The following is a 25023-nucleotide window of genomic DNA, read 5'->3' on the forward strand; positions in this document are numbered from 1 at the left end:
TACTTTTTCTTATTTTAAAGAGAAATAAGAGAGAAAGTTTAAAAATAAGTAATTTTTTTTATTTAAAACCGAGCAAGAGAAAATAGATAGTTTAGATGTTAAAGTGTTAAAAGAAAGTTACAAAAGAGCCCATTCACTGGGTCTATTTGCAAAAAAGCTCGAAGAGAAAAAGAAGGAGAGAGAGAGCATTTTCAATTAAAACCGAACAGAATGCTCTCGCTTTCTTGAGACCATTCACTGGAATCCATATTCCTCTCTCTCCGTCTCAGAGTTCAGAGAAGCAACGCAATGGCGATCGCCACCATCTACTTCCTCCTCATACTTTTCCTATCCGCCTCTCTCCTTCCTTCGTCTCCTTCGGCTGACGACTCGTTCGATGTGCGGCGGCATCTTTCCACCGTCACAAGGTATTCTTCTACTCTTTACTAATCTCGATCTCGATCGCTTATAAGGTATTCTTCTACTCTTTACTAATCTCGATCTCGATCGCTCATGTTCGATCTGCTTCGTTTATATAAAGTTTTCGTAGTTTATGAGATTTATGGTTATGGAGCATATGATTTGTCACTGCAAGTCAGACTCTTTCAACTTTTTAGGTCGGGTTCACTATTGAACATTTAGCATTTCCAACAAATTGGCAAAAGTTTCAGTCAATTCTACTAGCTGTCTTCTTCTGTTGATTACTAGTATATTTTGATCTATAATATTCGTATATTACTTGTTTTCTCTATTATTGTGCAGATATGATGCTCGTAAAGGTGCTGGGAATGACGCCCTTTTATCTTCTTCTGTACCAAATGGATGTAGGGCGATCCACTTAAATCTTGTGGTAGAATTTCTATCCAAATTATTCTTTTTTGTTGATTGTTCCATTTTGATATGACTTGCTTAAAATGATTGCTTGTGTCTAAAAATTTGCGGCCCTCTACCTACTGCATAGGTAAAGCTATAAACTATAATTTGAAGGTGAAGAAAAGGGAGTAGATCCCTTAGTGTATCGGAGATCTAAATATGGTGCCCTAGCTTGTCTTTGGTACACTGTTCCCGGTTTTTCTTTGAAATGACATCGTTATCTGCAATTTGTGATCATCCCAATGACAGTTTTTGGCCTTAGTTTGAGAAGTCTGAGGAATTTTCTCTTGTCCCCTCTTCTTAATGGTGTAATTATTAAGCATGAGAAATCCATTCAATGTAACATTTCTGCTTCTCAGCAAGTTTTGAATCTTTCCTTATGTTATGAACTGAGAACCCTTGAAGGTTCCAAGGTATGAATTCATTTGCATAATGTGTTATTACTAATTCTTCCTATATTTCAGTTCATTTTAAATTTGTCCAGATGCAGTTAAGTTCCTATCTGCCCCAAACCAATTACGTATCGATGATGTTCTGCTTGTTTTCTTTTATTTTAAAAGAAAAGCTTTAGTGTTTCTTTAAGCAGATGGAATCCTTATTCATTTGAGGCATTTTTAATATTATCTTTTAGCATTATTTGTGATGGTTTTATCTTTTAAGTATCTTTTTCTGATTGGAAGTATAATTGTTGAATTTTGATAAGACTCTCTGCATAACAGGCAAGGCATGGAACCCGTTCTCCCACCAAGAAACGCATCAAAGAATTGGATAGGTTGGAAATTCGTTTGGGTGCTCTTTTAAAAGAAGCAAAACAAGAGTCAGATAAAAGTTCTCTGCAGAAAAGTCCACCATGGTTAGAAGGATGGGAGTCACCTTGGAAAGGCAGGGAGAAAGGTGGTGAACTAGTCAGCAAAGGGGAGGATGAGTTATACCATCTTGCTATTAGAGTGAGGGAAAGGTTTCCAGAAATATTTCATGAGGAGTATCACCCTGAAATCTTTACTATAAGGGCGACCCAGGTTAGCATCATCTAGCCTGTTCTCTTGTCCTTTTATTACTCGGTAACTTGATGATGATTCCATGTCTATTTGCATAACTATGGGTTTTTATGGCACACAGCGAATGAAACCTCAAGAATTTAAACAACATTTGTGCTTGATGCAAGTCACTGTATTAATAGAATCGAAATGGACATGTTTTTGGCAGATTTTGAATGATTCCAAAATATTAAATTACTTAGGTATCTCTATATTTACCTTTTGTCGATAAGTTTTATTGAATGCCTATTCCTGGAAGGCTTTATGTGGTATGGTGTTTTCTGATTTGTGGGGCCTCCTGAATCGCTAAAGGATATTTGATGGATTTAGTCAATTTGGGTATCTTTCCTCCTTTTCCCTTTATCTGTTTATACCTTCCTTGGGAAGCAGACGATGCATGAAAGACTAGCATTTTTTTCCTTTTCCTTTTAGATCTGATATGAATTAATATTTGTGAGGAATTTTCATGTGTATATTGACATAGAGATATTTATAAATCAGATATACTAATGGCACAACCGCACAAGTTTGTTGTAGTGTATCTCTGTGCACTTGAAGTTACAGCAGAAGAGGTGACTAGCATGAAAGAGTTTATTTTATGTGAATACATATAAAGATAATGGAGTCTCGTTTTGAATTGCAAACACCACTTTCAACTAGTGTTTACCTTCAGTACAGATGTCTACAAGACCAGAGCTATGAGGTGAAGTATAACCTGAAGAGGAATGTCATTTACCATCCTAGAATATAAACTTAGTTCTAGTCGAATGCTATTGGTTTTTTTGTTCATATCTTACTAGTCATTCATGGTCTCTTTGAAGAGGCAAATTGGTGTGAACTATAGGAGAATATTTCATTATATGTCATGGTTACATGATCATGATTATCGCTTAATTGTTTCTTTTCCTCTGCCTATTGATGATGTGACAGATACCTAATATTTGTGGTTATGCAGGTTCCTCGAGCGTCAGCTAGTGCTGTAGCATTTGGTTTTGGGCTATTTCATGGAAAAGGAAGCCTTGGACCAGGACAACATCGCGCGTTTTCTGTGATCAGCGAGAGTCGTGCAAGTGATATATGTCTGCGATTTTTTGATACTTGTACAACATACAAGGTATGATAATTGTTTACAATTCTCTAACAATTCATATTTGGAGATTTCTTTTTTTTTTTTTAAATCGATGAAATGTATAACATGTGATCTGACTGGTAAATATAGTAAATTTGAAAGGTAATCATCCATTGGGGTAGTTTTCTTTCACAGTTGCTAATACAGTAATTAGTAACAGGTTTTTGCATCATTTGAAGTACGGCCCTTACGTCGGAAGAAGTGCTCGATACACTTTACAGTTTACTACACAGATAGGAATCTGGTCAATAGAAAGAATTAGGCACCTCCTTCCTTAGTTCATGCTCTCTATAATCATTCCTTATATACTCGTAACTGAAGGAGTTCAAGTGTTTCTACTGTTTGGCCATTTCAACTTTCAACTAATAATATAGAAATCCAATGAGTTGAGTTGGGATATTTCTGATATTGTGCATATAAGTTGTCTTATAGAATTTATAATATACAATATTTACATGCATGTAAGTCTGACCCTTTACAGTTTCCATGCTTACTAAGATGCCCAGTTGCATACCTAACTTCTGTAATTTATATTGAGTTTTAGTACATAAAGAGTTGTTGCTTATATTTCACATGACCTTTCAGGCATACAGACAAAGTCAAGAGCCTGCTGTTGATAAACTCAAAGAACCAATTTTAGATGAAGTTACCTCTTCACTGATCTCCCGTCACCACCTTAATTTCACAAGGCAGGATGTCGCTTCCCTTTGGTTTCTGTGCAAGCAGGTAATTGCTTGTTCAGTGTAACAATACTTATATTTAACCCACTTTGAGAATGCAGAGTATTTTCTTTCATATGCTATCTATTTTCCTAAAATGTAGGAAGCATCTTTGTTGGATATTACACATCAAGCTTGTGGCCTTTTCAATGAAACTGAGGTATGTGATTTTTAATAAATTTTAGACTATTTGAGATCGATTCTATCTGGGTAACTCAAGGTAGATGGATTAACTTAGCGTTTTGATTTTGTCGAGATGGCTAAGTGTAGTTAGGCTTCTCTAAGCTGACATGGTGATATTTCCTCTTCTTTATCTACACAACTTTTGCCTCATTAATGAGGAACTAGCTAACCCTGGCATTTACTGTTCCAAACTGGTTGCTTTATGGATTTGCATTGTTCCTGTTATCAGTTTTTATAGCTACAGCTAATAAAAAGGTATTCAATTTCTTGAACTCATGTTCTCTACTACTTGTTTAAGAACTTCTTGAGATAGTTGGCAACATTTATTCTTTTTTATGCTGTTGTTTTAACTATTAACTATTCGATTATCGCAAAGGCGTTCATGACCCAAATCATTCTTGATACTTGTAAATTGTGATTTTCTTCATGGTCAGGTCTCTTTACTTGAGTGGACCGATGATTTGGAGGGTTTTCTGCTTAAAGGTTATGGTAAGGCAATAAATTACCGCATGGGCATACCACTACTCCAAGATATTGTCCAGGCAATGGAGCAAGCGATCATAGCTAAAGAAGGTACTTTATAGTTTAAAGTTTAAACTCCCTGATGTTGAAATTTTATAAGTTAATTAATCCATAGTGGTTCATGCATGTTACCCTGAAATTAATTTGAGCTAATTGCTAGGAAGCCTAGGGTACCAGTTAATAAGGCTTCCTAGATATAAGTCAGTAATGAATCATGGATATTTCTGTTTGCATGCTGTTACCATTGTTGTACCTCCCTATAGATACGTCTGCCAGCCTTTTCATGTGGTTGAGAGGAAATGACAACTGGCTCCTAGATGATGTAAAAAAAGACACTCTACGCATGAATCCTCCTCCTCTGCAGTTAGCCTCAGAAGTCAGAATGACCTTGTCAGTTTTCATATTGACTCATGTTTCTGTTATTATGATATTATTGAATTTGCAGAAAATTGGGCCCCTCGAACTTTTGAGAAAGCAAGGCTCCGGTTTGCGCATGCAGAAACAGTTGTGCCTCTCACCTGTCTGCTTGGGCTTTTTCTTGAAGGATCTGGTGACAATTCTTTTTGTTAACATTTCTGATATAGATCAGTGCTACATGTACTTTAGTGTTAACAAATTATCCATGTGGGATCTTACTCTACTCATAGACTTCTAATTACTTTCTGTTGTATTCAGAATTTGAACAGATACAAAGTGAGCAACCACTTCTTCTACCTCCAAAGCCACCTCAGAAGAGAAATTGGATGGGCAGTATTGTTGCACCTTTTGCTGGAAATAATATATTGGCTTTGTTTCACTGTCCGTTAGATGGGTCTGATGGTGCCACAATGTCTAGAGGGAAAAATAGCACATACTATGTGCAAGTTCTACACAATGAAATTCCAGTTCCAATGCCAGTAAGATTAATCACTATAACAGATTGCCTTTATATAACTACTTTATTCTATCAATTGTTTTAACTATCTTGCATGCAATTATCAAATTAACAGCACTGTGAGAAGTAGATTTATCTTTGGATATTCTGGATACATTATCTTGTGTGACATTGATAAATTACAGCTTCCGTTTAATCTCATTCAGCATCCAGTTACCAACCTGTAGGCTGTAGCTGTGTGCAGCTTGTTAATCTAATTATATTATACCATCAATCATGCTTCTTGATTGAGATGTAATGATGTCTTAGCAATAGATGTAAGAAATAAATTGGTATACATAGAAGAATTCTAGATGAAGAGGTTTTATGTGAAGACAATGCTATATAGGACAACTGTTTGTGATTTTCTTATTCCGTTCTTTTTTCTCCTACCATCCAAAGTAAGCTTTCTTATTGTCTGTATGGTGTTGATTTTTCTCACTTATTGTTGACATTCCTTAATGCTCCATATAGTTTTGCTGTTCTGTTTGCAAAACCACAATTTTTGACAGGAAGTCTCATTTATTGCTGTTCTGCTTGCAACATGCTTTTCTTTTTTCTTTTTTTGAGAACTATCAAACCTATCTCTGACATTTTTTTAGTTGTGTTTGGCTATGGATGTGGGTATTTCATTAGTGCTATACGCCGTGGTTTGGTGATGGATTGTTGTTATGCCACATGTGATAGTCACCAGATTCTTTTTATGTTGATTGCAAATTTGCAATCAAGTGGTTCGATTAGAGGTTCTACTAAACTAGGAGGAAATAATCATTAGAGAATGCAGAATCTTTCTCAATTTTAGTGACGTGGCTTACTCATTCCTCTGATTGTGAATCTTTATGCGAATTTACCTCCAGGGTTGTGGTGGCAGTGATTTCTGTCCATTTGAGGTTTTCAAGGTACAAACTTATGGATTATTCTTCTCAGATATGCATCGCAGAATGTAACTTTTACTAAAGGAGCCTTCTGAAAATATGCAGGAACAAATTGTCAATCCCCATCTAAAGCATGACTATCATAAAGTGTGCAATGCAAAGCTGGAACTTCCAGGTGCGAATCTAGATGTGCTCAAACCTTGTTCTGTTGCTTGTAAGTTGTTGAATTTATTTCGTGGACTTTTCTTGCAAAAAGGATCCGGTGCACATCCTCAGTACCAGAAGACTGAGTTGTAATCCTACATTATTCATCTGTTTGAACTGCACGAGTATCTCTGGACGAAAGAATTCTCACTTCCTGGAGATTTCCACAACTTCTGTTTCCAATTATTCTCACAAGCGATTTCCTGGCTGTTACAGGAAGCATAGAGGCTATCTAACAGCTAACTATTTTGATTGGCTAGATCGATCGGCTAGAGCTCAAGTTTCTTAAATAGTCTGCTGTTATTTTCTTTTTTTAGGGTGGGAGAAAGTTTACAGAGATCATGCTGTGGGAAGTCATTTAAAAGAGGTTTACTAGTCCTGCTTACATTTTGTTCCTAGTTGGGGACAATTAACTGGTTACTACTGTGCTTTGTATATACTCAGTCTGGGATTCCTGAAATAATTTGACTTCCTTTGGGACTTTCAACTATAGTCTGGACAAAAATAATAATTAAACTTTCTTTATCTTTTGATTTGAAGATAAATTTGATGAGAAAGCAACAGGCTAAATATTATTCAAACCCTTCAAAGTATACATCAAATCGAATGGTAGCAAATTCTTATATTCGGAACATATATGTGAAAATATTCTATTTTGGAACATTATGAGAGAAACATGTACCAATGTCTATTTTATGCTATTATGTTTCTATACTCCATAATTTAAATACACTGAGTAATTCGTCCACAAAATAACTATTATGGTAATATTATAAGTTTGCAATTAATTCTAGATGGAACTCAATAAAGTTTTATTTGGATTGAATTCAATTAATTATATTTAGAAATAAGTTCTGCTGTTTGAAAGTAATGAAATTGAAATAAAACCTATCTAAATTATGTTCATATATTTTTTTTTCATATTTTTACTTATGGGCTTCAATAAGGGCCAGTTTCACGATTTAGAAAAATTAATTTAAGTGACAAACGAATTCCATCTAAATTCGACATTAAGAGAAATCGTAGTTTGCTCATTCTTCCCTCCCAAATCCAGTGCGTTATCCGGCTATGTGCCAATTCATCAAATTTATCCCCCCAAAACTTGAATAAACTCTTTGTTTTCCTACTTCCTCTGAATATAAATATAGATCTCAGTGGCGTCTGTGGCTACGACATCAAGAAAATCGTACTACGAATATGTTGCTGTTTTGCTAAGAAGAGAGGGACTACTCATGCAATTATTTCTAAGCATAATTAAGATGTTATATGATGATTAATGTTTCCTGGGTGTATGCAAGAAATAATGTAATCGATGTCCCAAAATTTTATAAGAAGTTGACCAGCTTTTCCCCGCCTTAACTTTCAGTTTGAGAGGAATTTAATTTTGACTTTTATATTAAGCCTACTGAGGTTTAATGATATAATAACGTATTTAATTATTCCATATTAATATATTCGTTATCGTGGAAAAAATACTGTAATCCTGATTTGATTAAAGTTAATATGGTACACAAAATTGGTTAGTTGAGTGATTCAATATTCCAGATAACTTATCTTTTGGTGGCTTAATACGATAAAGATAAAAAAATTATGATGATAAAAGGATCTGAGATGATCCTCTCTTATCTATAAATATAGGTAATTTATAGAGTCCGGATATCGTATCAGGTGAAATAGAGGAGAGGAAAGAAGCACGGTAATTCTTAGCTTCGCATTGATCAAAATATCATAATCCATTAACTTCATATACTACGCCAGGCTTAGCTCTGTTCTAGAGAGAGAGAAGGGGATAGGAGTTTTAGAGAGAGATGGAAAGAAGCGTCTGCGTCACCGGCGGCAGTGGCTTCATCGGATCGTGGCTCGTCAGCCTCCTCCTCGAACGCGGCTACACCGTACACGCCACCGTCAAGGATCTCGGTATTCCCTCCCACCCGTCCGATCAAGATACAACGGCTGCGCTGCGCCGATCTCACCTCCATCTCCGAGCACTCCCTCGCACGGAATTCCCTCTTTACCCGCTTAGATTTAAAGGATATCTTCGTAATTTCGTCTCTCCTCGCTCGCAGGCGACCCGACCGAGACGGAGCACCTGCGAGGGCTCGACGGCGCGGCGAGTCGGCTCCACCTCTTCGCGATCGACCTCCTCGACTACGCTTCGCTCCTCGCCGCGATACGTGGCACCGCCGGCGTCTTCCATCTAGCGTCACCCTGCACCGTCGATGAGGTCCGAGATCCCGTGGTAATTTTCAGATCCGATCCGTCTTTGCAAATTAAGCTTTTTTTTTTTTAATGCTGAAATATCCTTCCTAATTTCCCTTTTCTACTTCGACATGGAGAACGTTCTTGTAAAAAAGATGGAATATTCCGAGTATTTTTCAAATGAGTAGAAAGGAAGAGTTTGTTCTAATAAGTGTAAAATGTAGGTCTCAAATTTGCAAAATAGCCCTCTCCTCACAATTCTCTGTTACCGGAACAGGGAGAGTTACTGGATCCGGCGGTGAAGGGGACGCTAAACGTGCTCCGCGCGGCGAAGGAAAGCGGGGTGAAGCGGGTGGTGGTGACGTCATCGATCTCGGCCATCATCCCGAGCCGGAGTTGGCCGGCAGACGTGGCGAAAGACGAGAGCTGTTGGACCGACGTGGAGTACTGCAAGCAGCACGGGGTAATAATCCGAAGCTTTTCCCATAATTTTGGAACTCAAGTTGTTGGATAACTGTGATTACCGAGGCACTCCTGGTGTTGTTCTTAGGTGTGGTATCCGGCTTCCAAGACCTTGGCGGAGAAGGCGGCGTGGGAGTTTGCGAAGGAGAACGGATTGGATGTGGTGGTGATCAATCCGGGCACGGTTTTGGGTCCCATAATTCCGCCTGCCGTCAACGCCAGCATGGCAATGGTTGTTCATCTTCTCGAAGGTCTGTTAAAATGTCTTCATTTCAATTTTATAATGTTCTTCTTTATGGCGTGCAGGATTAATCCTTTGTTTATTTCACATTATAAGGTTGTAGATTTTAGAAGATTCGGTTAGAACACTGCTGTGCTCGCAAACACTTCACAAACATTCTATAACATGTGATAGATATGCCATCTTATCAACCATTAATATTTTTTCCTCTCAACATAGTAATCGTCGTTATCAATACACAGGATGACCACGGATCATCACTTTTTTAGAATTTGCTCCTTGCTGTATTACTTTATCATATATAAAGTAGTTTAATTTTCATACCAAGGCAGTCTTTTAGAACACTGACTGCTGTTCATATGATTCCGTGAGTTTGATTCTTTGTACACTATTTATCTATTCTTATGAAATGCAATAACTGAGAACTAGCCTTCAGTTTTTCTTATTATGAGAGCACTAGTTTATCTACTCCATGTGCTTCTTTTATGTCGTAAGAGATAATAGTTTCCTAAAAGCTTCTCAAAAGCATCCTATACATAAATTTGCTTTGCAACTGGTAGTTGATGTTAAACTCGCGGATGTATGAGTACTCAAATGTCAAAATCTCTACCGCTTTGACGAATAGTAAGCTAAAGGAATTGCTCTTCTTCTGAATTGTTGTCTATGAATAGCCCACTGACATACATAGGTGGAGTTACATACTGAATACTAACTATCACTAAACAATATCTGAGGATTCAGTTATCTAGCAATATCATAGTTGGATTTATGTCGTCCTCATTTAACAGTCTATAGAATCATATTTGCCACTATATCTGCTCTATCCCAGTTATACATTATAGGTTCATAGCTAGAAGAAAAATTTGGGGAATCCTTAATTTATTTCAATAGCTATAAGGGTTTTAGACAAATAGCATGTCTGGTCTACAGGTAGCACGGAAGAGTACCCGGATTTTTACATGGGAGCAGTCCATGTAAAAGACGTCGCACTGGCTCATATTGTACTATATGAAAACCAGTCAGCATCTGGAAGGCATTTGTGCGTCGAGAGCATCGCTCATTGGAGTGATTTTGCATCCAAAGTAGCAGAACTTTACCCTGGATACAAAGTACCAAGGTATATATGAGCTGATTCTCTCAAAAACATAATGCCATCAGAAGTTATTGGTTTATAATAAATACGATGAGAAAACTGGAATTATCTATAGAGTGGTTTTCTTATATTAGATCTGTGAATTTTACAGCTTTCCGAAAGATACCACACCTGGGTTACTGAGAGTCCAAAATGCAGCAAAGAAACTGATTGAACTGGGTGTCGAGTTCAGCCCCGTGGAGAGAATTATCAAGGACGCAGTGGAGAGTCTTAAGAGCAAGGGCTACATCTCCTGAAAGGTTTCTGCATGAAGGTGGGATATTGAATCTTTCATTCACCCTAAACTGGATTTCTTTCCTTGTAAGTACATGAGATTTAGTTGCCTCTCACGGATGATTCTGTTAGTGTGATTTTTCTGCATGCTGCAGTGCATATACTTTCTGTAGTTGATGAATTATTTTGCCATACATTCTCTTTAGTTAATGAATTATTTTGCCATATATTCTCTTCAGTTGATGAATTATTTTGCCACAGGATAATATAATGTATGTTAAGCTATGTAGCAACTTGCGTCTTGATTCAGAAATATAGAGTTGATAACTGACGGACAGCAAAGATTGGCTTCCCGATAAAAGGGCCTTGTTCGCGCATAACCTCCCTGCTATCCGATTCCTATGCCTCTATTAAGTGATAAAACATCAACATATCCTCAAAACTTTTTTCATTTTCAAGTTTATTCAGGATAATCATCACCCCTTACGTTATCCATCCAACCAAACAGAGATGATATCATACTCGGCGACAGTAACACCCCTCTTCTTTTAAGAGGGGTCCCAAGTTCTTGGGTTGATAAAGTTTTTTAACATACAGACACAATTGGACTAAAATTCCACCATCACCGTGGCCTTCTATGCTGATCTCAATGGCCAACTTCTTTGCAATAATCTTTGAGCAAAAGTTTCATCAAGAGACGCGATTTTACAAATGGTACTTCTCTGGCTACAAACATTGGTCCAAACATCAATAGGAAGTGCTAAACAAAAAACTCTTAATGAATAGATGAGTTGCAAAGTCATTCTCTATGTAAGACAATAAATTTGGCTGATACCAGCTCGATCTAGAGAAGCCACAGTACATTCTTCCTTTCCGTTGTACTATAAACAAGTCCACCTCTCCAATCACCTGTGTGTATATACAGATTGGCACATGATATAGATGATAAGAAATTCTAAAAATATAAAGGAGATGAGAGAATCATAATTCATGAGGTTGAACATCGCACCCAGCCATCACTTTCTGTCGGTTGACGCACGCCGGCCATAAATGGCAGCCTCAGCCTCAGCCCTTTTCTCAGCTTCTCTTTTTTCCTTTCGCCGTGCATCCCTTGCAGACGAATCAGCTCGGACTTTCTGCATCACTGAATTGAAGCCTGGGATTGTCCGATCCAACTTATTGTACACTCTGTAGCTTAGGTTGTAAAAGATTCTAAACATCCTCTGTTCAAAGACAAAAACAGTAAGACCTCAATAAAAAGTGTTCCTCATTCTTCTTTTGTAAGTCAGGAACTGATCCAGAAAGCTCAAACCAACTTCCTAAAGCCAGGAGTCCCGTCCGCTAAACTAAGGCTTCTAGCTTTGACTACTTGAGCAAGGCTAGCATGACTTCTTCAAGATCAATATAAATGTATTTTGAAGTTTCGGTTAATAACCAACAAAACAGGAACTTGATTTCTTCTAGATTAGCCTTACCAAAATAACATTGAGAAATTTTATGCTGGTTACAAGGACCTGTTTGCTAATAATTGAATAATGAGCATGCATAGGAGATTCATTATAAACATTATTGGATAGCGAACAACTTTTCTGGAATGAAACTACCTTTACATCATTGTTCCAATGTCTAATATATGGTGGACCTGTTGTGTAGGAACCAAGAGGCTCACGGTACCACTCCCCATCATATGTTATTTGATCCATGGCTTGTTCAACACTTAGGACCTCCCATGGCCTTAAACCCGGAATAATTTTTGCCAGACGATATCTGCCATGAAAGAGCAATATAGTTTATCATCAAATTATAAAAAGCAAATATCTAACAAATGCAAATAGTTGAATTTTAATTTAGTCAAAAATAAAGAAAGGCTAATACTAAGCAGAAAATACCAGCATGCATTAGATCAAGCCAAATATCTAAAGGATCTATCAGCTAGAGTATGAACTCATGTACTAAGTTTTACCCACCATTAAGAATAAGGAGCTCTGCATTCATCTTCTACAATATATACAAACTATAGCATGATTCTGAACTTGCTTAATTTGGCTTCAAATATTGTGGTTATGATAGTTTATTAATGGAGTCAATCCACTAGAAGGTGGTCTCGCAAAGAAAAAGAAGGATAAAGAATTGCAAGAAAATGAAGGCAGGCAAGCATTGCAGACACCAGAATGCCCTAAGCCCCTACCTTACAAAATTGTTCCAACACATAACTACAGCCTCAACCCGTGAACATCAGATTAAGGAACAAGTCAAATCTATATTCTAATAAGCTTACAGCTAGTTAGGCATGTAATGATGCAAAAAGGATGGAAATGCAGAAGTCACAGTTGAACATAAGACCTCAGCTCTTTGGGGATATATTTATTGGGCATGTGGTCTCTTTCCAAAATTGTAGTGAGTTCTGAGCCACTAGCCCACAAAAAGAGTGCATGGCTAGGAGTTTTTACACCAGGCCATATGCCACCATTTGCTTCTAGCACAGCCATGTCACGCCTCTTACTCTCGATAGCTTCTTCTTGTAATTGCTTATAGGTTTTCTTTTCAAATCCCTTGAGAGGAATCCAAGGAGGTATCCCCTTCTGTAGTTTGTGAATGAAAGCTGTGGCAGCAGCACCTAATCTGACTGAATGAAAGTAAAGGTTGCATATTAGTTAAAATACAATAAGAATAATTATATTCATGGACTACACAGCAGTCCTGCTGCAGCAAGCTGCTTGAACTCAATTAGAATTCAGCTCAGGTCAACCTCATGCCATTAAACACGCTGAGCTCAGGTCACTAGACCTTAGGTGTCATACCGTTAAGAAAAATCTTTTTAAAGCAGAGAGAAGTGGCCAGGTTGCCGTGCAAACTGAAATAGATCAAACTAACTAACAAACAAAAGCTTCTGCTAAATATTTGGAAGGTTTTTGTGAATGCTGACAAGAAACAAACCTTCCCAAGTGGCGATTGCTTTTTCTAAACCATAAACCATTCCAATTGGCGCCCATTCATCCATATCTTCACCCCAAATGAATGTGTTTGTATCAATTATCCCACCAGCCCAAGCTGTTTTAAGAGTTATCAGCTCCAATGGTCCTCTAGTACGTCCCAGTCGGTCCTTGTAGTACCAACCACCACTTCTCATAATAACTAAAGAAATACAATGAGAACTAAACATTAGAAAGATTAATAAGTTTCTACTTGACGAGTAGATTAGTAATTTCATCAGTATGCATATACATCAAACTAGCATTAGATACATCAAGTGAAAGCTCCATCAGAGAAAATAGATAAATATGCAGTAAAGAATGAGTCGAACATGAAAGTCTATAGTATTTCATGAAATCTTTAGCTTGGCTTCTAATTGGTTCTAAACCATAGATGAATAATAAATCACAGGATCTAAGCCCTAAACTCCTCAAATAAAGCAAAATCAGTTTCTGTATACGTAGTTAAATGACAGAAATTCACCTTCGGACTAGGAACAAATCAATGTACACCTTTCTAATCCTCAAACACCAACTGACAACTTTAGTAATGGCCAATTTCTGATCTAGATTAGGGCCATAAAAGAAGGGTAAAACCCAAACTCAGACTAGAAACTTTATTCTAACAGAGGCACAACCTCACATTAATTGTTCAACTTTTCACTCCATGTCCTCGTGCATCCTATAGATCATTGCAAATGCCTCACATCAGCCACTCCCTCTTCCATGATTTCATCCTCTTTGACATCACCTATAATTTGAATAACTACCATAGTAGAATAACTAGAAACCGTTCCATTTTCTACAAATAAATACTTGATAAGAAGCACGCATGGAACTTATGAGTTATAACTACTTCCAGATGAACAAAAGCTCTTCCAAACTCACAATCATAATACCGCTTCTCCAGCCTCTTATACCCAATCGCCTGTGCAACATCGATCGGCCGCCCCGGCGGATACGGTCTCTGCCTAAAACCCCACAGTCCGAAGAAGAACTGCCGCGCAAAGTCCCAAAATTTATCATCCGATTCCCTCTTCGTCCTAATCGCCTTCCTCGGCATCGGCCTCCCGTCGAGCCCCGGCACGTGCGGCAGCGCCTTCCACAGCTTCCTGTCCTCCCACCTGTAAGGATTCTCGTTCTCTTTGAGCTCCATCTCATTTATCTTATCGGCGATGACCTCCGCCCTTTTCAAGAACTGGACCACGGGGCTCTCGTTGAATTCATCCCACCATTTCTTGTTCTCCTCGATCTCCTCGGGAGAAGGGTCCTCTTTCTTCTCGAAGATGGGGTCGTCGGCGAGGATGGCGTCGACCTCGGGGGTATGGCGGTAGTCGGGCCGACGCTCGCACTCCCAGAAGAACTGGTCGAGCTTCTGGGAGAGGATTCCGGGAGAGTCGTCGGAGGCGGAGTTCGCATTTTTAGGGTTCTTAGGGTTTTGGGAGCTGGGGAAGGAGAGGTTGCGGTTTCCGATGAAGGCGAAGGCGGGGGATCTGGGAGGTCTTGGGGGGTTGGGGAACCAGTCGCTGAGGAAGTTGAGGTTGATGGACGCCATGGGATGGGAGCTAGGGTTTATGGTTAGGGTTTTGGTAGGTGGGGGATGGAGATGGAGAGCATTTTGGAGGAGGTAGAGCGGAAGGAAGAAAGGAAGGAAGAAGGAGATAGGGAGATAGAGTGGATAGTGCGTTAACGGATTAAGACTCTTTAGGGTTGGGCTTGGGCTTGTGGGCTTTTTTTCTAGTCATTATTTAAGACTAATTTGGGCCGGTATGTTGAAGCTTGAACCGGCTCGCCCAGTCAAATCCCAGTAGTAATAGTAGTACTAGTATTTTGTCTCTGCCTGGCTAGGATTAAAAATACTACCTACCTACCTACAAATGGGACAGTTTTACACTCAATTGTTCGAGAAAACTCTTCCCTCCTTTGTCTTTCCCGTGATTGATTATGTGACATGGTACCAGAGCGACACTGAAGTCAAAGATTAAAAATATTTAGAGATCTTGGAGGGGACATAGCTAGTTGTGAGACGTCCCACCCTTCTAAAGCTTAGAAGGTTAGCCTCTCATTTTTATCCATCTCATCTCCAGATTCATTAGTAGGAACATACTCCAGAAGAAGAAGAAGAAGAAGAAGAAGAAGGGGGTAGTGGTAGTGGTGGTGATGGTGTGTCGTGTCAAATCTAAAAGTAGAACTTAAAGTTGTCATATCCGAGGCAGAGATGACGATAGATCTCCTTGTCGGTGACCGAGTCGACACCGAGTCAAAGGGCAACTCGGGCCCCGCCTCATCGACTCCAATCCCCGTGATTCCCTCCCAGCCTCACGTTTCCGGTTTCTCCCCTCTCCTCCTCAAGATTTTTCTTCCAACAATATAATTATAATTAATTGATCACTAGTCCATTTTCAACATTTCGCCAAGATTTCTATTTCTTTTAAGGTAAGGTTTTCACTTCAATTTCCACATTGAAATCGTTTTATTTTCAATGCTTTGACCTGTATACCTTCAAATTATCAGAAATAATATGAAACTCGTGAATGTGTTGTGTATTTCACAAGGAGATGTTCATAGTTTTGGGTATCTGAGAAATAAGTGTGCTGAAAAAAAAAATGATTAGTTGATAATTTAGTTGCCACTTGTAATAATAAGTTTTTTAAACTTGAGTCTTATGCCTTCTTAGTTATATAGGCACATTAATTAACCCAATACAAAACTTAATTAGGATTGCTTCATCTCACTGTTTCATAGTGTGTCACAAATCTCGAATATTTGAATATGCAAAATAAAGGCAAAATAATATTTCAAAGGCAAGAAAGTCAATGTTTGGTTATATGAATCAAAATTTACAATGTAAAATTTCAAATATTATTCGAGTTGTCGACTGCATACTACATCAAGCGATTCTTTTGTTGTTGTTGCAAATATCTACTTAAAAGATACGATAACGTAGAAGGCAATGATCATGAATTGCATCAGAAATAACTAAAGATTGCACTGCATATTCTTAGACAATAAACTTGGAAATGGTAATCAATATTGATCACCATTTTGTATACCTTTAATGCTTCAATTGTAGTTTCTCTGCACCGATATTCTAACTCGAACATTACTTGCTATTTTAACTCCCTTTAAGCAACGAGCAAGTGATTTTAATTCAGAAGATTTAGCATAAATTGCTTGCCTTGTTCTTTATAAACCATCTGGGGCAGAGAAACTATGCACACGTATACATTAATATGACAATGCAGCATTTTAAGGAAACAAACTGTGTAAATTTATTATCAAGGTAGTCAGTAGAAAGCCTGGATGTTAAATGAATCCGCATACACTGCTAGATATAACATTCACTTAAAAAGAAATAAATCATATACTGCTGGGAAAACTTTCATTTAAAACTATATATGCTGTATTCTTAATATAAACCATCAAAGAAATCTTTAAAAAATCAGCCTTGCACTCAACTTCCTTAAAAATGTCCTTACAGTACCTAGGTACAATTTGATGAATATAGTTAGATGCATGCAAGCTACACAAATCCTAAAATATTGCAGAAGATGTCACAATGATAAGCCACTTGCTTTTCACTATTGCATTAGAGATCAAATGAAATGGCAGCAAAACTATCCTTATATCCAAGCTATTTCACTTCTTTTTTTTTTATTTTTTATTTTTAAAAAGGAAAGTAGATATAAGACCTCATATCAAAATAATATCGTACTTGTTTGAACCTTTGAAAGGAATAGAAACCCAAGTCTCCCAATTGATTGGATACGGACATCGGATCCATAGAATCAATCGTAATTTGTACTGAAAATCAAAAGATTAGACAATGTCCTATTCTTCCTTATTTCTATTGCCAGAAGAGAAAGACAGTTGAATCTAGCCAAGATTTGGATTTAATAAAAGGGTAGGAATGTTGTTTGAACACACAACTTAAAGCGAGGGGGGGGGGGGGGGGGGGGGAACTATTTATTTCAAAACGATATTGATGCCTATCATTAGTGCGTACTACATTTCAGTACGGACCACGTACTTCTTCCTTAAAGAACACAAGAATGCTATTAGATCCACACTAACTACACTAAAATATACTAACGCAAAGATAAAGTAGAATATATTTTTTTAATATTTTGATCTGAAACGTAAAACAAGCGGTGGATCTCTCAGAATCCAACTTCATATATATTGACACCAAAGGCTTGAATAAAAAAGTCGCACCAACTAAAGCCAAAGAGATGAATATAAATAAATTTCTGTCATGAGACTATGTTCTACGTAATAATTTTGGGGGTGAAGTTTGGAGATTGGACATGACAAGACGTTGCAGAGGAGGGGGAGAGGGCAAGGAGCTCTTCTTCTTCTTGCCATCATAGTAGTCATATATATGTATATATATATACCCCACAAAGGAAGCAGGAGTACTGTTCGGGCTAGAGATCTTGGGGCCTTGTGGGGGGGGGGAGGCAAGCTAAGAAAAAGGAAGGGATTTGATGCAGCTTTCTCTTTTCTCCTGAGCTAACCCTGTTCATTGACTTCACAAGGGATTGGCCCACAAAGGTTTAATTGATCACGCGAGTCGAGTGAGAGAAGGTCTCTAGCTAGAAGAAGGGAAAGAGATTAGATTGCTACTGTTGTTCTTGTGAATCCAGTCACGAGATTGGGAGGGAAAAGAGAGCAGTTTGCTGCTAGCTCGAGAAATGTAGAGAGAGAGAGGGAGAGGGAGAGGGAGAGAGAGTGTGTGTGTATGTGTTTGAGAGATTGTAGGGAGGCGTGATGAGTCAGATAGTGGAGAAACGCACGTGGGGAAATGTCCTAAATCCGGCAGGGGACCAGCCATCGATGTGTTACTACTAGCTTCGGTATCTCTCGCGTCGTCGTAGTCGAGTCACCGCAATTCAAAGAGTGAGTTTATTCTATGTAGGGGAAGCAAGATGAGAGAAGATGAGAGATAAAACTTACCAAATTTCCCCTGAAGAGAGAAATATATATAAATAAATAACAAAACCATCACCAATTCAAGCTCTTTGCTACCAGAAATCTTTTATATGCTCTTCCTTATGATTTCTATTTAGAAAGTCGTCAAAGAAGAAATAGGGGAATAGAGAGAGAGAGAGAGAGAGAGTGAAACTGTACTCAAGAAGAACCCACGGGTCCACCAGATGGCTCAACGGCGGGGGCCGAAGAAGAGGAAGGCGTCTCCGGTAACTTGCGCTTGCGCTTCTTCTTCTCGTAAGGTATTCCCCTCGCCTTCGCCTGTGATTCTCTTACCTCCCTTAGATATATCCTCACCGCCCTGGCCGCGAACGGGTTCGCGTCCGGCTTGCCTCCGTTCTCCTCGAACGCCGCCCTCAGTCGTCCGATGAGCGCGTCGAGCGATCCCCACGCTTGCTTTAGTGGGCACGGGCAGGGCGAGGGGGGGTTCGGGTGGCCGAAGAAGTTGCAGACGGGCGCGTGGACTTTGGTCTTCCCGAACTGGTCAAGGTACTTGAGGAATTCGATCACGTGCGCGCCGCTGCAGCGGGAGAGGGTGAGCGGCGGCTTGTGGTTGCGGAGGTACTGGAGGAAGGTGTTCCAGTCGCGCCGCTTCTGGGACTCGTAGCGACTCGGTGGCTGAGGGGGCGCCGGCTGCTCGGAGGCGCCGGAGGAGGAGGGGGCGGAGTCCATGCAGTGCTGGGAGAGTTATTTGGTAAGGAATAAAAAAGTGGGGGGAGGGAATGCGAAGAGGGATGAGACGTTAAAAGAGGGGGAATGGATGGGTGGAGACTGGAGAGGGACGGGGAGAGGAAGGAGAAGTGAATGGGAATTCACGTGGTGGTGGTCCCCAAGGTTAGGGACGGCCATGGTGGCGTAACAAGAGTTTAGAGATTTTTGAGAAACAAAAACGTTTTTTTTTTTAATAAATAATTGCAGCTGTAAACGTTTTAAAAAATTATAGTTGTTATTATATATTTTTAAATATTATAATTGTCACTAAAAGATTTTAACTTTTTTTTTTTGGTAATGGAAAGCTGAGGCACGAATATTAAATTGCTTAAGATGATATGATACATAAATTGATTAGAGAAATATGACGACCATCTTTTATCACACGCTTTACATTTAGCGATAATAAAAATATTATTATAATAAAAAAGAATAAGGTATCAAGCTAGGGCACACAAAGTTATAACATAAAATACAACCCTAAAGAATCACATGAGGAAACAATCCAGCTTTCAACCGTCATCAACACAACTCTACAAATCTCCAAAAATTGAAGAAATGAGATTCTCAAACTATAGGTGAAAAAGAAGAATAAAGTAAAAATAATGCACAACCCCAAAATGAGAATGGTTAGCTCAAACTCGTAAAGGCAACAAACCCAAAATATCTCACAGTCGAAAGCAACTGACACTTCAAACACTTTGCACCTCTCACAACATCATCATGACAAACCCAACTACCATGGCAAGATGAGCAAGAGGCTAAAGATGGGCACTCCTAAACCCACTTGGATCCACTTCGATAGGGGCACAGACAAAAAAGAGTGAGGCAAATAGTCAAGGACGGACAGAAGGGGAGAGGGAGGGTACAACCTCAATATTGGAAGGAACAGGGGAGGCAACGGAAGCAAGGAATTGGGCAGCGTGACTATAACATTTTGACAGTTAAGAAGAGGAGGCAGCATAGGGGAAGAGAGAGAGAGCAATGACCGCATAGTTGTAACAACAACAACAAGGAAAATAGATGTGGGTGAAGGAGTGAAAAGTGCGAGTATGTGAAGATAGGTAAGGATTGAGAAGGAAAAATGGGAGTAAAAGGGCAACAAATGTAACAAAAAAGAGATAGGGATGGCATAAAACGTAAGAAAACAATGAGATATGGAGGAAAGATGGATGAGGAGAAAGAAAAGGAGAGAGAAAAAGAAAGCGAGAGAAGAGAAAAAGAAGAAGAAATGGGAAAAAACTCCTATGGAGGGAAAGAGCCCCTCCACTTCTCTCAGCCACTTGGCTAGGGAAAGAGAGATGGGCATTCGCTTGCGATGGTGAGAAAGACACTTAAGATGAGGGGAGAAAATAACTAAAACCCTAGCATAAGGGAAACAAACTATCTTTTTGACTCTTTCATAATTGTCATTATGATAAAATTTAAACAAAATATTTCTAAAAAATTATTACTAAAATTAATAAATATATATAAATAACTAAAATACTTTTTTTTTTCTTAAAGTTTAGGAAGTGGAACCTTTACCAACGATTTTTGTATTGCATAAAAGAAAACACTTTTCATGGTATGCTATAATATTAGGTAAAAAAAGTTGGATTGCTTTGAAAATATTTTAAGCAATTTAGGTAAAAATAGTCTTTTTCAAATCTAAGTTTAGTTTTAATCATAATTAATTAGAATTTACTATTGGAAATGATATACTTTTTTTTTTTTGAAAGAGCCCAAAGATTTAAGTGGCAATTATAATATTATGAAGAATTAGTAATTATGATAGTTTAAAAGTTTTCTATGACAGTTATATAAATATCTTAAAAAATAAGGAATTTATCATAAACACCAAATGTCTTGCTTTTATTATCATTAATATCATATCATATAAATATTTACATTTAGACCACTGCATTTAACTTTTAATGCCTCAAAAGCTCGAGCCAATTTCATCCTAACAATAACTAACATAATAGAAAATATTGCATTACTTTTAAAACTAAAAAATTAAGATATCTAAAATATATAGTTCTCTATTTATTTTTCCTTAAAAGAAAACTACTCATGCAAGGTTATTCTTGGGTAGTAATGTTATTTTACATCTATAATAATTGTAACTCAATTATATAGTAATCAATTATTAAGAAAACTAATGACAGAGTACTTTTTGAGGCATTTTTAAGTAATAAATATTTATTTGGTAAGATGTCAATAATATTGAATTCAAAATGTAAGATGTATTTTTTGACAAATCTCTCCCAATCTTTGTATACATTTGGCTCACTCCAAAAGTTAGGAAGTTTCATTTCAAAATTATTAAAATAATGCAGCAGTTGTGAAGCCGCGTCCTAGGTATTATCTAGTTGCATGGAATGGACTTATTGTATATTTTGTATATCTATTTATTTCTATCTATGATAGACTCAGACTGGCATCACAGATCACACTGTAGAATGCTCGTGTTTCACGTCACTTAACTCTAATTCTCACGCATCAATAATAGTAACGTAACGTTAGCCACCCGTTAATCTATATTGCATGTATAATCTCATGAGAGCCAAGAAAGAAAGCAACTAATGATGACATAAATAATTAAGATTTTTTTATGTAATTGCCACTGGAAACTTTCGAAATATCATAATTGTCGTTGTTGCTGCGGTCTTTAAAATGTTATAATTATCATCGAAATTATTGAACTCTTTTTTAAAAAAATGTTATCATCTTAGTTAAATTTAACTCATCATAATTAAAACATAAGTTAAATTAAAAAAACACTAATTCTCTCTTATATAAATTATTTTAAATAATCTAAAACTATTAAATATTATATTCAATATTATAATATAATGAAAAGCGAGACAAAAAATTGTTATTAAATATTTATGTTATAATCTTAAAGAGAGAGAGTATTTTAGTCATACTTTAATATTAATCTGTTAAAAATATTTTATTAAAAAATATAATGGCAATTCTAAGATTTTAAAAAAATGTAGTGATAATTATAATATTTAAAAAGTTTTCCACAGTAATAATATAAAAAACCCTAAATCAACTATTTTGTTCAAGGGGTAGCCGCCACATATATAGTCAAAGAACACATTAACTCTAAGATTCTTAAGAAGACAATTATGGGTTCCACAGCAGCCATCAAGACTCATAGGGCTCTTAACATCAGAATTTGAAATCTTTCTCATTCTGAAAAATTATTACTCTTACCTCATAGGTCAACCTAAAACATAAACAAGGACCCTAATCACTACTCTAATTACTAGAGAGAGGTTAGAAAGTGTCAGAATGGAAAGAGAGTTGGGCTTCTTCTCCACTTTAAAGTAGCTTATGACGTTTGCATCGTACCATGAATGCTATCATATTGTTTAATTTAAATTTCATGATATCATTAGCCATGGTACAAGGATTAGTATGAAAAAAAAAAAGGAATGAAATGCGAATCTAGATCCATCACACCCACCACCAACAAACAATTCCTTCTACCAACCCTAATAATCCCAACAAGAAACTTCTGTCTCCACTTTACTGCTGGAAAAGGAGATTAAGATATCAACTTAGCTGTTAGAATAGAAGGGGCCACAATATATGTATATATAGCAAGCATTAACAAGAAAATTTCTACAATCTATCTAGGCCCTGGACTTTAGATAGATTCTTCTTTTTTTTTTCTTCTCCATATAAATTAGATAAAGAAAGCACTAATATGACCCACCAAGCAATAAAGTCTGCCCCTATTACGTACGTTGCAAGCTTCATGTGCCACCAAATTCAAATAATCAAACGAAAATAACATCAACATTATGCCATGATAAGGATTTGTGATTAAGACTTGCACTTTTGTTCGATTGCAGGAAAAAAAGAAAACAATACCAAAGATGTAAGAATTATAGCTATCAAACCACAATAATAGTCTTCAAGATTATTGCACAAATTTATAGTCTTCACGTAGAGAGAAGCATATTGGACAAATTTATAGTCTTCCACGTAAATGGCCCTAATATATATATATATATATATATATATATATATATATATATATATATATATATATATATATATATATATATATTTTCCCATATGCGCGTTGATGTCTAATATCCTCTTAATCTTTTTGCCAGATAAAATTTTAACACCCTATTTTGAGGGAGAGTATAAGAGAGAAGAGAAGTGAAAGTAAGATGAGAGAAACATCTTCTCTTATCTGGATAGAAATTTTACAAGGGAATAAAAAGGAGACATGGAGAGAAAGAAAGACAAAGATAGACTAAACAGTCATTTTTTCCTATCCAATAGTAGAGAGACATTGAGAGGAAGAGAACAACTAGATTTTCTCTTCTCTCTCTCTCTCTCTCTATTTTCTTTTTCCTTCTCCCTTTATCTTATCTTCTCCTCTCTCCTATTCTCTCCATTCAAACATAGCATAAAATGAAGAAAAGAAAAGGAGAGGAAGTTCTAAAGTATCCAATGCAGAAATCCAAATGATACTTATCATTATTTGAGGCACTGCCCCACACAGAGAATTTTTGGTAGGGGCCTAAGGCATATGAATCCAAATGCCAATGGGGGGCCATGGACCTTCCATCATAGTGAGGTTGCAGGATAGCTGAGCTCCTCAGTCCTCTCTAATTATTCTTGAGCTCTTTTCTCACATGTCACGTTCTAATGTCTTCAGAACTAATTCCAAGTAGGAAGTCCCATATAAACTTCCAAGGCTAGTGTACTTAATGTGACATAGACCCCCCCTCCAAAAGCACCCCCACTCACTTTCTATAGTCACCTAGATTGCCCCATGAGATAGGGACAGATTTCAAATGTCCAAATAAAGCAGAATCAGGTGCATGCATTGATGCAGTGAGACCTTTGACCCAATGTTGGGGTGGTGGGGGCACTCTGTATCAAATGGGTACATGTGTGAAATAATTAAGGGCTTTGAATTCATTGTGACGGTGAAAGTATCAGCTCCATCCACTTTGGAGTAAATGCTAAACTTGCTCCAAGTTGGTGTAAGTTTAAGTGCAAGGTGAAGCATGTTCACTTGTACCAAGTTTTACTCATAGTGTATCTCAAAAAAATGAAGTGAATAGATACAGAACTATGTATTCCGAAAGAAAATCGGCATAACAAGCTCATAACGATTTCATACAACTTACCAGTGACTTCTGAAGCTTCTTCCAAGTTTGAGATTATTTGAAAGGACTTGGATTTGATGTTGACGACAGAAGTTCTATTCTTGAATCTATTTTGTTTAGAGTATATTGAATTCAAATATTTTGTTTCCCATCTTAGGGGAGGGCCCGGATAACAATGGCAATAGCAACCTTGTATCTAGTTAATGTGCTAGTGTCAGGCTTTGATGCTGTCACAGTGTGTGTTCTAACCACAAGCAGGCATATGGCTGCATTGTTAGGGGTGCAGGAATTGCCCTCTGCTTGCATCCTGGAGCTCTTGGGGTTCACCTGCAAGAATGACACATGGATTCATCATCTTGTTAGTTGTTGCTACTAACAGTGTACACATAAAACTAATCAATAAGAATCTAACACTCACATCGCAATTTTGGTAATGGAAGCAGGGATAGATGAATCTAGTAAGGCCTGTGACGAATTCTCAGTATGTAATTACATCAGTGATTTTTCACAAAGAGTTAAT

At 37.5% G+C, this 25023-nt stretch overlaps 4 protein-coding genes across 4 annotated transcripts; 2 read left to right on the forward strand and 2 right to left on the reverse strand.

The window, feature by feature from the left end:
• Positions 1–188: 188 nt before the first annotated feature.
• On the forward strand, positions 189–6959 carry LOC140776647 (uncharacterized). The gene is made up of 12 exons (XM_073120421.1): positions 189–407; positions 742–829; positions 1572–1871; positions 2845–3003; positions 3604–3744; positions 3841–3897; positions 4355–4493; positions 4888–4992; positions 5118–5338; positions 6213–6254; positions 6336–6405; positions 6487–6959. Exons 1-12 carry the CDS (start codon positions 289–291, stop codon positions 6525–6527), a joined length of 1482 nt encoding a protein of 493 aa, XP_072976522.1. The 5' UTR covers positions 189–288; the 3' UTR covers positions 6528–6959.
• Positions 6960–8113: 1154 nt separating this feature from the next.
• On the forward strand, positions 8114–10927 carry LOC140775916 (cinnamoyl-CoA reductase CAD2). Its single transcript, XM_073119410.1, has 6 exons — positions 8114–8351; positions 8501–8673; positions 8911–9096; positions 9184–9346; positions 10267–10453; positions 10581–10927. The coding sequence occupies exons 1-6, from the start codon at positions 8243–8245 to the stop codon at positions 10723–10725; spliced, it is 963 nt and encodes a 320-aa protein (XP_072975511.1). The 5' UTR covers positions 8114–8242; the 3' UTR covers positions 10726–10927.
• A 416-nt stretch (positions 10928–11343) lies between these two features.
• On the reverse strand, positions 11344–15351 carry LOC140775783 (protein TIC 56, chloroplastic). The gene is made up of 6 exons (XM_073119214.1): positions 14563–15351; positions 13640–13837; positions 13046–13328; positions 12307–12469; positions 11712–11925; positions 11344–11611 (listed from the first exon to the last, which is right to left on the reverse strand). The coding sequence occupies exons 1-5, from the start codon at positions 15227–15229 to the stop codon at positions 11719–11721; spliced, it is 1518 nt and encodes a 505-aa protein (XP_072975315.1). The 5' UTR covers positions 15230–15351; the 3' UTR covers positions 11344–11611; positions 11712–11718.
• A 2269-nt stretch (positions 15352–17620) lies between these two features.
• Positions 17621–19461, reverse strand: LOC140775784 (protein G1-like7). The gene has a single exon (XM_073119215.1). It carries the CDS (start codon positions 19333–19335, stop codon positions 18805–18807), a length of 531 nt encoding a protein of 176 aa, XP_072975316.1. The 5' UTR covers positions 19336–19461; the 3' UTR covers positions 17621–18804.
• Positions 19462–25023: the final 5562 nt, after the last annotated feature.

The sequence above is a fragment of the Typha angustifolia genome, chromosome 14 (assembly GCF_048772165.1).
Source record: "Typha angustifolia cultivar Huaian chromosome 14, ASM4877216v1, whole genome shotgun sequence".
NCBI classification, from domain to species: domain Eukaryota; kingdom Viridiplantae; phylum Streptophyta; class Magnoliopsida; order Poales; family Typhaceae; genus Typha; species Typha angustifolia.

Excerpts from the sequence above, each read along its gene's own strand:
- LOC140776647 (XM_073120421.1), top strand. The coding sequence starts at position 289 with ATGGCGATCGCCACCATCTACTTCCTCCTCATACTTTTCCTATCCGCC. Across the intron at positions 3,004-3,603 it reads ATACTTGTACAACATACAAG|GCATACAGACAAAGTCAAGA; the intron begins GTATGATAATTG and ends ATGACCTTTCAG. Across the intron at positions 6,255-6,335 it reads GTCCATTTGAGGTTTTCAAG|GAACAAATTGTCAATCCCCA; the intron begins GTACAAACTTAT and ends GAAAATATGCAG.
- LOC140775916 (XM_073119410.1), top strand. The coding sequence starts at position 8,243 with ATGGAAAGAAGCGTCTGCGTCACCGGCGGCAGTGGCTTCATCGGATCG. Across the intron at positions 9,347-10,266 it reads GGTTGTTCATCTTCTCGAAG|GTAGCACGGAAGAGTACCCG; the intron begins GTCTGTTAAAAT and ends TCTGGTCTACAG. Across the intron at positions 10,454-10,580 it reads CCTGGATACAAAGTACCAAG|CTTTCCGAAAGATACCACAC; the intron begins GTATATATGAGC and ends TGAATTTTACAG.
- LOC140775783 (XM_073119214.1), bottom strand. The coding sequence starts at position 15,229 with ATGGCGTCCATCAACCTCAACTTCCTCAGCGACTGGTTCCCCAACCCC. Across the intron at positions 12,470-13,045 it reads TATATCCCCAAAGAGCTGAG|ATATCGTCTGGCAAAAATTA; the intron begins GTCTTATGTTCA and ends CTTTCATGGCAG. Across the intron at positions 11,926-12,306 it reads ATTGGAACAATGATGTAAAG|AGGATGTTTAGAATCTTTTA; the intron begins GTAGTTTCATTC and ends GTCTTTGAACAG.
- LOC140775784 (XM_073119215.1), bottom strand. The coding sequence starts at position 19,335 with ATGGACTCCGCCCCCTCCTCCTCCGGCGCCTCCGAGCAGCCGGCGCCC.